Consider the following 12,464-nt stretch of genomic DNA (forward strand, 5'->3'; position numbering starts at 1 on the left):
GTTGACTAATAAGGATGACCTGAACACCTCGTTAGGTCCCAACCCCTTTCAATAATGCGGTCACTTAGTAATACGCCCTGGCGTACCTTACTCCGTAGGTGATCGATCTCTGTCGTCGATCCACAAGAAGCCAAGCAAACCTTGAGCAGTCCACGCCTATTTTAGAGCCTCTTGGATCTCTCACTGGAAGACCTCACACAGACTCCAGGGACCTGTTTCCCTCTTGTTCTCCTGTCTCATCTCATTTATTGTCGAGGCATTGCAATGCATGTTCTGCAAGCTAGGTATTCCCTCGAAACAAAGCAGATCACCCTTTCCACAACAATCCCAGCACAGTCCCACGGCAGGTGCAATGTAGGTTTGGTGGGGGCGAGTTGAGTGGCTCGAGGGGTTCTCATCCACGCCCCGCCTTCGTGTTGTACACGATTCATTCGTCAACCACATCCATCGCAACATACCTAAAGTTTGTTCATGACATGTTGACAATTGAGGATCATCGTGGCCGTTGAGCCTGCAAGAAGCTGATAAGCTCCTCTTTGGTGGAAATATCTTTTGTACCTATGAGGTACTTTCCGGTCTTGCTCAACACCATCATTCATTTGAGTACATCTGTCTCTTTGAGGTGAGAGGTCTGAATTGGGTGACTCATGATGTCGGGCCCCGTACGGTACTCTGCGCTGGGTCGAATATGTGTTCACATGCGGGGTGCGGCCATCGTTACACCATGGTTACTCCATCTTTTGGGGACCGACATCTTGATTTCGCTGCTTCTTCCTTTGTCCTTCGTTGCACCAAATGCTGCATACAATCTCTCGTCCTGGTTGGCGCAACTGGTCTGGCGGGGCATCCAGTTCATCTTTACTCGACTCAACCAAGCTCGCATCACTAAATCTGGCGTTGAGTTGCCACCAGATGAATCTGCCATCGTTGTTGCCAATCATGTCTCCTGGGTCGACTTCTACCTTATTCAGGACCTGGCCGACCGATCATCCATGTTAGGTCGATGTCGCTATTTCGCAAAAGAGCAATTGAAGTGGGTCCCCTTCCTCGGTTGGGGTCTGTGGGCCATGGGTATGCCGTTGATTTCAAGACGTTGGAATCGAGATCAAAGGGAGCTGGAACGTGTTTTCCGAGGTCCCCGCAGATATCAGTGGCCCATTTGTAGGTCCTTTGAGACAATATTCGTCAATTGACCAGTGCTTACCTCCGTGATAGGGCTCATCAGTTACAGCGAGGCCACCAGATTCACTGCTCACAAACACCTCCAGATGATCGAATGGTGCAAGGCTCATGGTCGACCGGTCCCCCGTCACACATTATATCCCCGCACCAAAGGCTTCGTGGCAACGGTCAAAGCACTGAGGGAATTGAGTTCTGTTCGGGCTGTTTATGATCTGACTCTGGCCTACGCTCATGGGAAACAATTCATGGAAGCTCCTTCGATGTGGCAAACGCTCTCACAACCAAGACTAGACCGAGATTGGCGATTTCACATCCACGCGGAACGGTTCGACATCGATGACTTCATCGGCAAGACCGACACTGAGATCGCATTGTGGCTGGAGCAACGATGGATGGCCAAGTCGGATACGTTACAGGAATTGAAGGACAAGCTAGAGAGAGATAGTGATTGGGCCATCGATTCGGGCTCAAAGTTGCCGAAAGACAAGAAGCAGTGATACCAGCATCAATGGGCGGATGTCCGGCACAGACGTAAGAAATGGATACTGAAAGAGAGGAAGGAGGCTGTGAAAATGGACATGTCCCTCGACTGTAGGGGTCCATCAACACTTGTATGATCGCGACTAGTGGAGGGAGAGAAAGAGAAATCCACACCGTAGCCACGCGAGAGCATCTCCTACACTTCTGCATGCAAGGGAGGACGTTGTCAATGCCAGCAGTTATGTGGCTGATTGTGCTCATTGGTTAATCTTGGGATAAGGTGCTAGCTGGTCAATATCATATTTGGAATTCAACGATGCAGACGTAGGAGAGGATGCATTTGAGGTGTGGATCGCCCGGGTGGGTGGGGGGAGCGTGGGGAGCCTGCTTAGTGTCGCTTAACTGAGCGTCCGTGGCACCTGAGGCTACGCTTTCAGTACTGACGGAGTAGTTCTTTGTGGTTAGGCTGACCCGCCTCCGTGGTAATAATTCTAGCTACCTTCCACGCACGCCAGGCAGCCAGATTCCCTCATCGCTTAGAATCTTATGGGTCAAACGATGTATGTACACCATTGGTGGCGTCACTGCCGCGGGGCACTCAAGCCCCTCGCGTCTCTTGTTCAACTCGTCGCGTTACTTTGGCAGCGACACAATACAACTCTCCTGTTGCCATTCCAACACCCAGCCGCCACTTCGCTGCTCCATGTTCCGCTGTGGACCACTTCCACAGGCATCATCGCGATGATGGCCCATCTGACAGCGACAAAGAACTCTTTCCGAGACTCCTCGAGACCGAGTGAACGACCGAAGCAAAAGAGCCCAGAGCTCGACTACAAACGTTCCACGATATGCGTTCACGTACCCTTCTTCACGGATTGAAAGGTGCTTCAGACTGTTGAATATGCAAAACTCTATATGTGAGTTGCTGGTTCATATAGCAGCTCCCAGCACGCTCAAAGACGATCAACGATTCTCAGATATTGCCCAGTCCATCCTGGAATTTCACGCGGTAACCAGATTCGGATCGTCGTGGAACAGTGATTCCTCTCTATCGACACCTTTCTCGGCTGATGCAACGAAACAGCCGCCTTCTGGAGCGGAAGAAACATCTTCTTTTCGGATGGCCCATGGGCAATCTGGAAAATCTATTCCTTTGACAGAGTCTGTCGCAGCAACCCAACTCCTCCGGACGACCCCATCATCATGGCTTCTCTCATCTTCCCTCTCAGGACTTGATGTGGAGACTTCGCGGCCGAAGACAGCCCCCGAATTGAACTGTATTCGGGCTGAGCCTCCGGTCGCCGTCTCAGTGAGAAAGCATCAGCGGTCCTATTCGGACACTTCGTCTTTGAGCCACTCCATCTCGGCCATCCCAAACTCCTACGGTCAAGAGCAAGGTATGACGCATACCAGTGATTGCACATCAAATAATTCAAGGCTGTACGGGGAATTATCCTTTTGTCGAGTCCCTTCAACGCCGACCCGGGAGCGACCACCAAGTAAGAGACGACGTGTTGGCGCAGGGCTAACCTATGAGACTCCAAGGGAATCATTATCCACAGCCTCTATCATGAATGCAAGAGTATTGTCTTCACTACCTGATTCAATGGAACTTACGAAATCTTTCCAGTCTGTTTCATCCACTCTGTCACCGTCGCAGCCAATTCAGCTCAGGGTTACAACGCCTGCAAGAATGCTTCCGAACGAGGAAAAATCAAACGAGGTTCTGTTCATGGATTTGACAAAGGGGACTCCTGAGCAAATAAGCAAAGAAGTAGACAGGCCACAATTAACGCACTGGTGGTGCGAAGAGGACAGGCACGATAATGTCGCAAATGATCACAGCAACAAGCGCCCGGACTCCGGCGACAAAGTATTTGCAGACGAAGTCGCTAGTCCCCCATCTAGAGGGGGCGAGCACGTGTTCACAACACATATCACGAGGACACTTCAGACGATTGTGGACCGGATTCCGCTTGATAAAGTGTTTCGACCCAGCCGAATCTCACGCCCTGTCCGAGCATTGGAGAGAGGACGCTGGCTCTTAAATATACTGGTTGTTAGAGATCAGCAAGTGTCCTCTTCGAGATGTCCGGTCGGCAACGACGAGAAGCTTGGGGCTCTGGACGGTGAGTTTGACATAGGAAGACGGAAGGTACGTTGGACTCAGGATGACGGCCCGGGGCGACGCCACTCGGCTTGGACTGAAGTTGAATTTCTGAATTTCTGGCGGAACATGAGTCGCCTCGTTCGCCAAGGTAAGTGTGGAATGGGCTGTCGCCTGGTGAAAGAGGTAGACCGCGAAGCGTCGAGCGAACTTGGACAAGTCTGGAGGATCACCATGTTTTGCTGGGGCGAAGTGGTGGCCCATATTTGGCTAGCTCTTTGGATACTCTCTGACAAGTTGACTGCCCAAACCCCAATGCAATGGATCTCTGGTGATGGGACAGTGGTGATTGAAATGTCGGGAGAGAAGGTGTCGAGGACGAGGACGAATAGGCCGGAAATGGCCCCCAAGGGATAGATCATGATTGAATTTGGAGGAGAGACTTCGTTGTACTTACATATACGCAATTTATACCTGTCTATACCTACTGTTAGTATCATCTGATAGATTGCCGTCCATCTCTGAGCATGAAATGCGTTTCTGTGTTGGCGGCGAACAAGTCGTGATGTAAGTAAGGTACCTAGTGAGCTACTTTAGGCAGCGATCTTGGGAATTGAGGTGGTAGGTACCTACCTACCTAAGCTACTAGATAGGTACCTACTCACGCCATTTCTGCCCCAGATTCAGATCTCACCTACCCTAACTTAGGTACTTTTAATGGTCCTCCAGGTCTGCTGGGACTCGAGCTTCAAGGCCTGTCTTGCAGTCAGATCGTTCCAAGTACTTAAAGTACCTACCTTAGTACCTCACCTAGAGTTATATGTGCACCTACCTTCAGCTCAAGGTTCCCAATCAGATCAGCACCTAATTAATGGTGCGTTCCTGGTGCCTGGTACTGGCAGATCCTGAAGAATCTGGTCCTTTTGGTAAGTACCGAGGACCGTACAATACTGAGTAGCTTAACAGTTCGGCCCCCTCGGACTGTCCAGACCACCCTTGACCACCCGTAGTAGCCCGAGGGGCCCATCGACATCTCCCCTCTCCTTACACCCGCACCTTGGAATCTGTTCTCACTAAGTACCTACCCTAGCTTCCCATCAAACCTCTTGCGCAGATCTGCACTTTACATTTCACATGTGAAAGAAAGCCATCTGCAGATGCATCTGCATCACGACTCTCCTGCCTGCGCTCTCTCGCAGTAACACCTCCACCTGCACACCTTCATCTTTAACATTCACTCAATCTCACTGTCCTTGTCGCCTTCACACTTTCCTGTCGCTCTGCATGCCTCCTCTTCTCTGACTCGCGACAGTTTGTCTGATCTGATCTCTAGTCCCAGCCCTAACACATTCTAGCTGGCACACTCCTCCGGCTCCAGCTCCGCCTTTTCCCCAATCTCGATCTTTTCCCAACACTTCTTCCTTCTGCTACAGATCACACTCGCTGTCGCTTTCAGCCCCTCCACGTCGCATTGAGACGACATCTGCCTGCTATTAGCCGTCCACAAACGCCTTGCTCTCCCATCTCCACCGATCCTTTCCTTTTGACCTGTCATTCAACAATATACCTGTGAGTCGAGGACCACGCGGACTCGGTCACTCTTGTTTCCGCGACCAGGTGCAATACCTTTCATAACTTTTTGAGAAGCCAATCTCAACATTTCTACTTGGATATAAGGCACTGCGGCTGCTCTAGGCAGTCTAGGAGTGGTGGGCGGACAAGATCGGAGTTGAATGTTGGCGACCCAAAGAATGTCGTCCCATGGCGGACAGCAGAACTTCCCCTTCGGATGTACGTCCCAGTCATTTCCACCAATTCTGTCCCCAGCTTACATGTCACAGATCAACAAGAAAACATCCAGGGTCTCGGTCTCCCCGAGTTCATGAACCCAGGCCCTCCCCCTGGCCAACCTTTGCTCAACGCCGATGACTTCCAAAATCTAGACAATTTTTTTCACGACTTCGACAGCAATGCTCTTGCAGCAAGCAAGCAGAATGATCATCCCCAATATGGCCTACATCCTGACCAGCAGAACTACTTCAACAACATGCCTCCCATGTTCGTTGGATCCGAGACAGCCCTCGGCCAACGCCCTTCACTCACACCAAATCACCTACAGACTCCTACCTTCCCTTATGGAGACGTCATGATGGGACACGGTCTGCCAGTGCTCAACCATAACAATGCCATCAACCATGGTCTTCAGGGCAACTCTTATCCTGCGTTCACTACTCATGTTCTACCACAATATCACAACACCGCCTCTGTTATCCAGTCTCACAACCAGCCCTGGGCACCAGATTACCCCAACCCAAACATGATGAACTTACAGTATCCGCCCCGACCACCTGTTGTCAATTTCGGAACCGATAATCGTTTTCAAGCTTCTGGTTACGTGGCTCCAAATGCCCCCGCAGATCCTGATATGATCAATCCCTTTCATCCCATGGAAATCCTTGAACCTGCTAGTGGTTCCACCACACAGCCTAATACCCAACCAAACACACAGCCTTCGAGTCCGACATGGTCCAAGAAGAGAACATTTGATGACTTCCATCAGGACCAGCGCCAGAATAATGGATTTCTTCCCCCCACCAAGGCTCAGCTTGCCAGTCCGGCAACGTCCTCACCACCCAAATCCGCTTCACGTCCCGCGCGAGGCCTCCTAGTCAAGTCCGAAAGCAAGAGACCGTCCAAACCTCCAACCCCGTCAGCCGCTAGCAAGTCACGCCCGACATTGGATACAGAGCAGGACGCAGAGGCTGAAGATGACGATGACGATGCCACCGCCGATCAGGATCGTTCTCCATCTCCAACCTCCTGGCCGTCTGGCGCTCGTCCTCCGCGAGTCACTAAGCCTCCACCTCAGCCCGCAAAATCCACCCGGAGGAAGAAGTCCCTTGGCACATCGACGCCCATCAGACCCAAGGCTAAAGCCCAACGAACTTCGAGCGTTTCACAGTCAGCTCAAGCAACCAGGACACCTCTCAGCTTGGAGCAAAAGAAAGCTAATCATACGAGCTCGGAGCAACGCCGACGAGACGCAACTGCCCGTGCATATGCGGAACTCTACGACCTGGTCCCCGAATTGGAGGAACTGGGAAAACAAAGTACAATGAAGAAACTTGAAGTTGTCGTTGACAAGGTCAGACGTGTCAAGCAACAGGTCGAGGAGTTGAGTGTCCGACTGGGAATTGACCCTTCTGCTCGTGGACAGCTTGCTACGTCAGTTAATGACGACTTGATGCACAACGGCGTCACCAATTGGAGCTGATGAAGCTTTTTGCATGTCAGACAGTTTGGACAACCCCAATGCAACGACTGGAGCATGCTGTAATGGACAAGCTCCCACCCTCAAGGAAATGACCCAACATGAACTTGGACGAAATGAAACCCTCTTGGTCCCATAATTTGGATCTTGAATTATGATTTCAGCCACGATGCAAATGGATATGGAAATGGGACATGGCGGCTTTTTCAACTGGCTTTTTGATTTTTGCGAGATACCCCATTTTTTGAGTGTACTGCGCTTGAGTGTACTGCGCGGACATACACATACAACATTTTGCGCGAGAAATACTCTTCTTTTTTTCGCGAAAGAATTGCACATGCACACGCAGACGGCTTCGTTATGAAGTCTGTCCATGCGGTGAATTCGACACCTCCTCCTACATCTTCTCCTCCACACTCGTCGTTGTTGTCAGAAGTCAGCCATATGGCACTTTTGGGAATCATTACCTGCCTGCATGGGTGCTTGGATGATTGGCTGCCACGGAACGAGACAAGACGGGCAATTTTTCAGCACATCGTTGGCTCGATGCACACGCGAGAAGGAGTGAGAGAGAAAGAGAGAGATGAAGAAGGCACTGAAAGTGTGTTGAAAAATCATAATGGTTCGCCTTTGACGCGATGAACATTAATGGTAGATACGTAGGTACGCGAGACTACAACTACTACAAACAAACAAGTAAGAAGATGAAGGGATGTGTCCTTGTCCTTTGGACAACCAGCATAAGTGGTGTATCTCATGCGTGCCTGCTCACTCGAAGACTATAGCCATCAATTCGCACCAAGACGGTTTACGTACCTACTTAGTTCTTTCAATTGAGGCCATTCGTCTTCCAAGTCTAACTCAACCCAATAAATACTGTCCCAGAGTCAATATTTGGTACTCGAGCAAAGGTGAGGTCGTTGAAATCTGGTTATGTCATCAGTTCCGGGGTACGACTTGTTTTCACATGCTTCCATCGCCATCCCCAACGTTCGCAACAATGAGTACCTACGGAGTATAAACTGCATATAGCGTGCCTCGGGCCTCCTGACCCCTGGCGGGTCATTATTACCCCGGCTTCTCCCCCGATCCCCACAATAATTCATGACTACGAATAGGTAACTGTTTCTCTCAATTTTGCGTGACGTGTACAGTATACGAGTACTCCCCCACTCCTCCTTGCCATACGCGAGTACGGAGTATCTCCCATGCAGTATGGGAAGCAACTTCATATCAAAGTTCCCAACCTAATTCCTGACACCGCGCCCTCAGAGTCTCTGCTAGAGTCCCACCATCTCCGTATCCAGCTCCCTCATACGTATAGTCGTCTCGGCAATCCACCTCGTCATTGAAAGATTCAGCATCATCTCGCATCGCGTGTGATTGAAAGCATGCACGTCTTTTATCCACTTTCCAGTTCAACAAGTCTGCTAACTCAATCGCTGAACGTGCCCAATACCATGGCGAAGTAACCGAATCCTCGCAGAGTCCTTCGTTATTACGAGCATCTCCTTCCCCTGCAGCAGTGATGGGTTCCGGTTGAGCTGGGGTCGCCTCAGCAGCACTAGTTTCGGCGACGATCCTTGATCTGGGGTAACCTCCGGCTGGGCTGTCGCCTCGATGGGAGTCCGAGGCTCTTTCGACTGGAAATGCTATTTGACGGTCCGAGGATGCGACGCTGCCTTGAGCTTGAACTGCGCGTGAAGACTTGGTAGATTCAAGCACCAGCAAGTCGACCGATAAGTTGAAAAATGTGATCGACAGCCATTCAAGCTCCTCACCAGGGTATAAAGAACTCGAAATCTGTAGCGAGCTCCTAGTCATTTCTTCGACCCCTGATTCTGCGAGCAAGAGTACCTGTTGCCCGATCTTATCCACCATGTCTAGAGTTTGGCGACCTGTGCATGAAAGATGAACGCTGCTCGATTCTTTTATGACACAGTCGAGCCCAACTTGCACGAAACATCGAATCCATCGTGCAATTTGCTTCACATCACACTCTGAAAGCTTGCCGACTGCTCGAACGATTTCCCACAATAAGTGCAAAGCAATTGGAGTTGGGATGGTAGCCTGCTTGCTCGACTCCGACTCCAAGTCCGCGCTGACATCAAGTAGAATGGAGGACAAGATCATATCTGCAAGTAGTGAATATGTTCTCCGAGGCGAATGCAGCCCCACCGCTTTATTAAGGATGCGCTTGAGTTCCTCCTGGTTGAATGGAAGTCCAGTCCGAAAGTCACAGGACGCTATAAACAATCTCGCCTCGAAAGCTATCGGAAGAAGGGTAGTAAGATGCTTTCGAAGACGGGTGTTCCAAGAGGATGCCTCGATAGCTGTTGGAGTGTTGCTATCTTGTTGATTCAGGACTTGGAGATCATGGAATCTATTGATCACGTTGCCGTAAAGTATTCTCTCCAACCCCCGGGCTTGTAGAGCTGCGTTGCGAGCATTTGATGTTCTAGGAAGATCTTCAATAGTCCACGAAGGTGTGTACAATTTTGCCATGGCCATATAGCATACCATTTGGACGCAAATCGCATTTGCCCTGACAGAAAGCCCCTCAGCCTCAGTGACGCGGTCGAGGTTGCCAAAACCACGCATCTACAGCAGTCAAATGGGTTCAAGATCAGATGTGGAGGATCTTACCTCACAAACCCAGTGCAAAAGGTCGATTGTGTATTTGAAAGGCCATGTCTGCAGCTTCTTCATGACAAGTTTGTAGCCTGCTCTTTCGAACCACTTAGAGTCTTCAGCACAGAACTTTGGTTCAATAGTCAGGTCATTCTGGGCATTGTGCGCAGACATGGCAGCTGCCCTGAAGGTTGCACATATCATGACCAAAATCTCATTCTTCTTATCCGTTTCTTGCTCAGAGGCTGAAGTTAACATGCAAATGATGAGCCGCAAGAGTGTGGGCATACGGATGGCCGGAGAAAGGCATTTGCCGTGCTTGTCCTCATCAAGGAATGGATTCAGAAGGGATACAATGTTGAATTTAGGATCCAGATTCATTGCCTCTCCAATGGCAGCAAGCAGGAACCGACCACCGTCACTGCAGGCTGACCTGAGCGATTTCAGAAACGATTGTACTGCGAACGGTCAACTCAACTGGCTGTAGAGGATTCGGGATGAGTACTCGCTGTTTCGTCTCTCACCCGAATCGCCAGACTGTAAGACAGAAACTTTGTGAGGGGATCGCTCCTTCGACTTGCAGACATGTCTTCGATAGTTTGAGCAGCAGCAACAAAATCTGACTGGTCCAGGAAACATTTGATCATTTTTCGTCGGGCCGTTAGCATGGTGATGATAAACCATCAGGGTCGGTACCTTTCAAGCTTGCCGATGGTTTGGTCGCTTGCAAGGGAGAAGATATCATGTAAAGCCACACGGCACCAGTCCACCGTGACATCTTTCCTGCCATCGTTGTAAGTGTCCTCGATCTTTCTCCACAATAGCTGTTCGGTTAGCCCTCGTATGAACAGATATCAGACTGGGACGCACCACAAGAGCACCATGTGATATTTCAGAGCGTAATGTGTGTTTCCATGTCGATTCTATGTCCTGTAAGATCAAGTAGCATTCTTGAGCAGTCATAGAGGGTGTCTCCGCCGGATCACTTGTAATTAACCAGACAATGGTGACAACTGCGCTTTCAGCCCATGATTTCTCCTTCACGTCTGACAGGCGATGTGTGATGTAATGCTTCAACACCTCCACAGCATATTGAATGCTTATTTTATATCAGTGCAGGACTGTCATATGTACAGCAACACTGACCTGAATGGCTTCAATAGATGGCTGTGATGGATGATGCTGCACTATCAGGACCTTCCTTTTGAAACACGGTGTTGGACGTACAGATTATGATTCGATTGTGTCAAAGGGATAGCCTGAACGACATTGACCAACTCTACCAGCTTCAATAGCTATCATATGTCTGGTAAGGGCTCCATACCAGCGTAGTATGCTTTCACATAGGTATTTAGATCACGAGAATAGACGTCTATCTGCAGAAGCATGACAGCAAGACTGTTACAAGAGATCTGCAGAGGAGAGCGTCAACGTCTGTAGCAGGTAAGGGATACTGTACCAACACTGCGTAGAGACTCGGCAGTCGTAACCGCCTCGACAATGGTATCGGGGTCGTTGTCCGCGAGTAATGACCTAACTGGCTCGAGATAAGAGTGGCTCTCATGGAAATAAGGTATGGTATTCCGAACCGTAAGCATGCTTAACATTCATATGTGAAGCTATCGATTCTGGGGTCATGTTCGAGCTTTCGAGGGTATCGCAAATGGTTGAGGCCTTTTTCAGCCATTGTTTAGCGAGAGCGATACTGCCACACCCAAGCTGTTGAATGCCTATGCCATAGCAAAGGTCTAAGCCAGCGTCAATCTGGCAGTGTCCCGGAACTTGGTCAAGCTTTGTGAGAAAATGGCCTGCAAGGTCTAACCGTTCTGTCTTCCATGCCTGAGTTATCAGTAGTGTTGAACGTCACACCAGTTCTCAGACCATACCAAAGCAATACGAAGCAGTAGATATTGCCTACGCAGGAGATCATTGGTGTTGGTCTGAGAGCAGTTTGGGATTTTTGTCAGGAAGTTGTGCTTCGAGGCCAATAGTTCCACAATTTTGGTCCCGAGGGCGTAAAGACCCAGATCTAGCAAGATGAGTGAGAGCAGCAATGTATAGCGAAGTGGACGTACCCAAACAACATTTCGCAGCTTTGATGGCGATTTTGAACGTTCTTTCCTGGCCTTGTCTTATAAGAGAAACGTCTTCTCACATCAATGCGGTGTAGTTAGACTTGCCTTCCCTCTCGAATCCCGCCACACTCTCGAGAAGCAAACAAGACAAAGCTCTTGCTGTTGTAGAGGTCAACATCTTGTTTGGGAGCATTCATAGCCGACCTACCGTAGGCAAATGTCACAGAATTTTCATGAAATGTTCCCGGTCTGCACAGTTTGCAACATGTATTCCAGAGTGAAACAGCAACCCTGTCAAAGTCAAGACATTCCTGCGGTGAAAGGTCACTTCGCGAGAGAGGCAGGGCATCCATATAGAGTGGAGCTTCATCAAGGCAGTTGCTGCTGGGCTGGCCATGTTTCAGGTGTAGCAGAAGGCGATGTGCGAAGCCTGCGCCAATTAGTCAGACGACTCTGAAATGAATACTGGCCATACCGAGAATCGACAGTGCTTTGAATGAGGGTTGTTGCTGCGACATCAGAAGCCGCCACACGATGTCACAGGGAGCACACAATGATTACACTGACGTGTAAAGGGGTTGAGGAAGATGGCTGACGTGCGAGATTCAATCTGGACTCATATATCGACCGGAAGTTGCAACTTTGGAGGAAAGAGCGAGTGGCTTCCCTGACTTTGGAAGGCACCCACGAACGCGGACTCAGGGGCGAGAATGACCAC

The 12,464-nt window shown here is 49.9% G+C and overlaps 4 protein-coding genes across 4 annotated transcripts; 3 read left to right on the forward strand and 1 right to left on the reverse strand.

The window, feature by feature from the left end:
- Positions 1–211: 211 nt before the first annotated feature.
- On the forward strand, positions 212–2,020 carry PV10_03190 (uncharacterized protein). The gene is made up of 2 exons (XM_016367608.1): positions 212–1,161; positions 1,216–2,020. Exons 1-2 carry the CDS (start codon positions 648–650, stop codon positions 1,677–1,679), a joined length of 978 nt encoding a protein of 325 aa, XP_016227126.1. The 5' UTR covers positions 212–647; the 3' UTR covers positions 1,680–2,020.
- Positions 2,021–2,229: 209 nt separating this feature from the next.
- Positions 2,230–4,257, forward strand: PV10_03191 (uncharacterized protein). Its single transcript, XM_016367609.1, has one exon. It carries the CDS (start codon positions 2,564–2,566, stop codon positions 4,184–4,186), a length of 1,623 nt encoding a protein of 540 aa, XP_016227127.1. The 5' UTR covers positions 2,230–2,563; the 3' UTR covers positions 4,187–4,257.
- Positions 4,258–4,968: 711 nt separating this feature from the next.
- PV10_03192 (uncharacterized protein) lies at positions 4,969–7,780 on the forward strand. The gene is made up of 2 exons (XM_016367610.1): positions 4,969–5,560; positions 5,611–7,780. The coding sequence occupies exons 1-2, from the start codon at positions 5,503–5,505 to the stop codon at positions 7,041–7,043; spliced, it is 1,491 nt and encodes a 496-aa protein (XP_016227128.1). The 5' UTR covers positions 4,969–5,502; the 3' UTR covers positions 7,044–7,780.
- A 493-nt stretch (positions 7,781–8,273) lies between these two features.
- Positions 8,274–10,355, reverse strand: PV10_03193 (uncharacterized protein; the record flags this gene model as incomplete). Its single annotated transcript, XM_016367611.1, has 3 exons — positions 8,274–9,641; positions 9,687–10,129; positions 10,181–10,355. The coding sequence occupies 3 exons, from the start codon at positions 10,353–10,355 to the stop codon at positions 8,274–8,276; spliced, it is 1,986 nt and encodes a 661-aa protein (XP_016227129.1).
- Positions 10,356–12,464: the final 2,109 nt, after the last annotated feature.

This window comes from Exophiala mesophila (assembly GCF_000836275.1).
Source record: "Exophiala mesophila strain CBS 40295 unplaced genomic scaffold supercont1.2, whole genome shotgun sequence".
Classification (NCBI taxonomy): domain Eukaryota; kingdom Fungi; phylum Ascomycota; class Eurotiomycetes; order Chaetothyriales; family Herpotrichiellaceae; genus Exophiala; species Exophiala mesophila.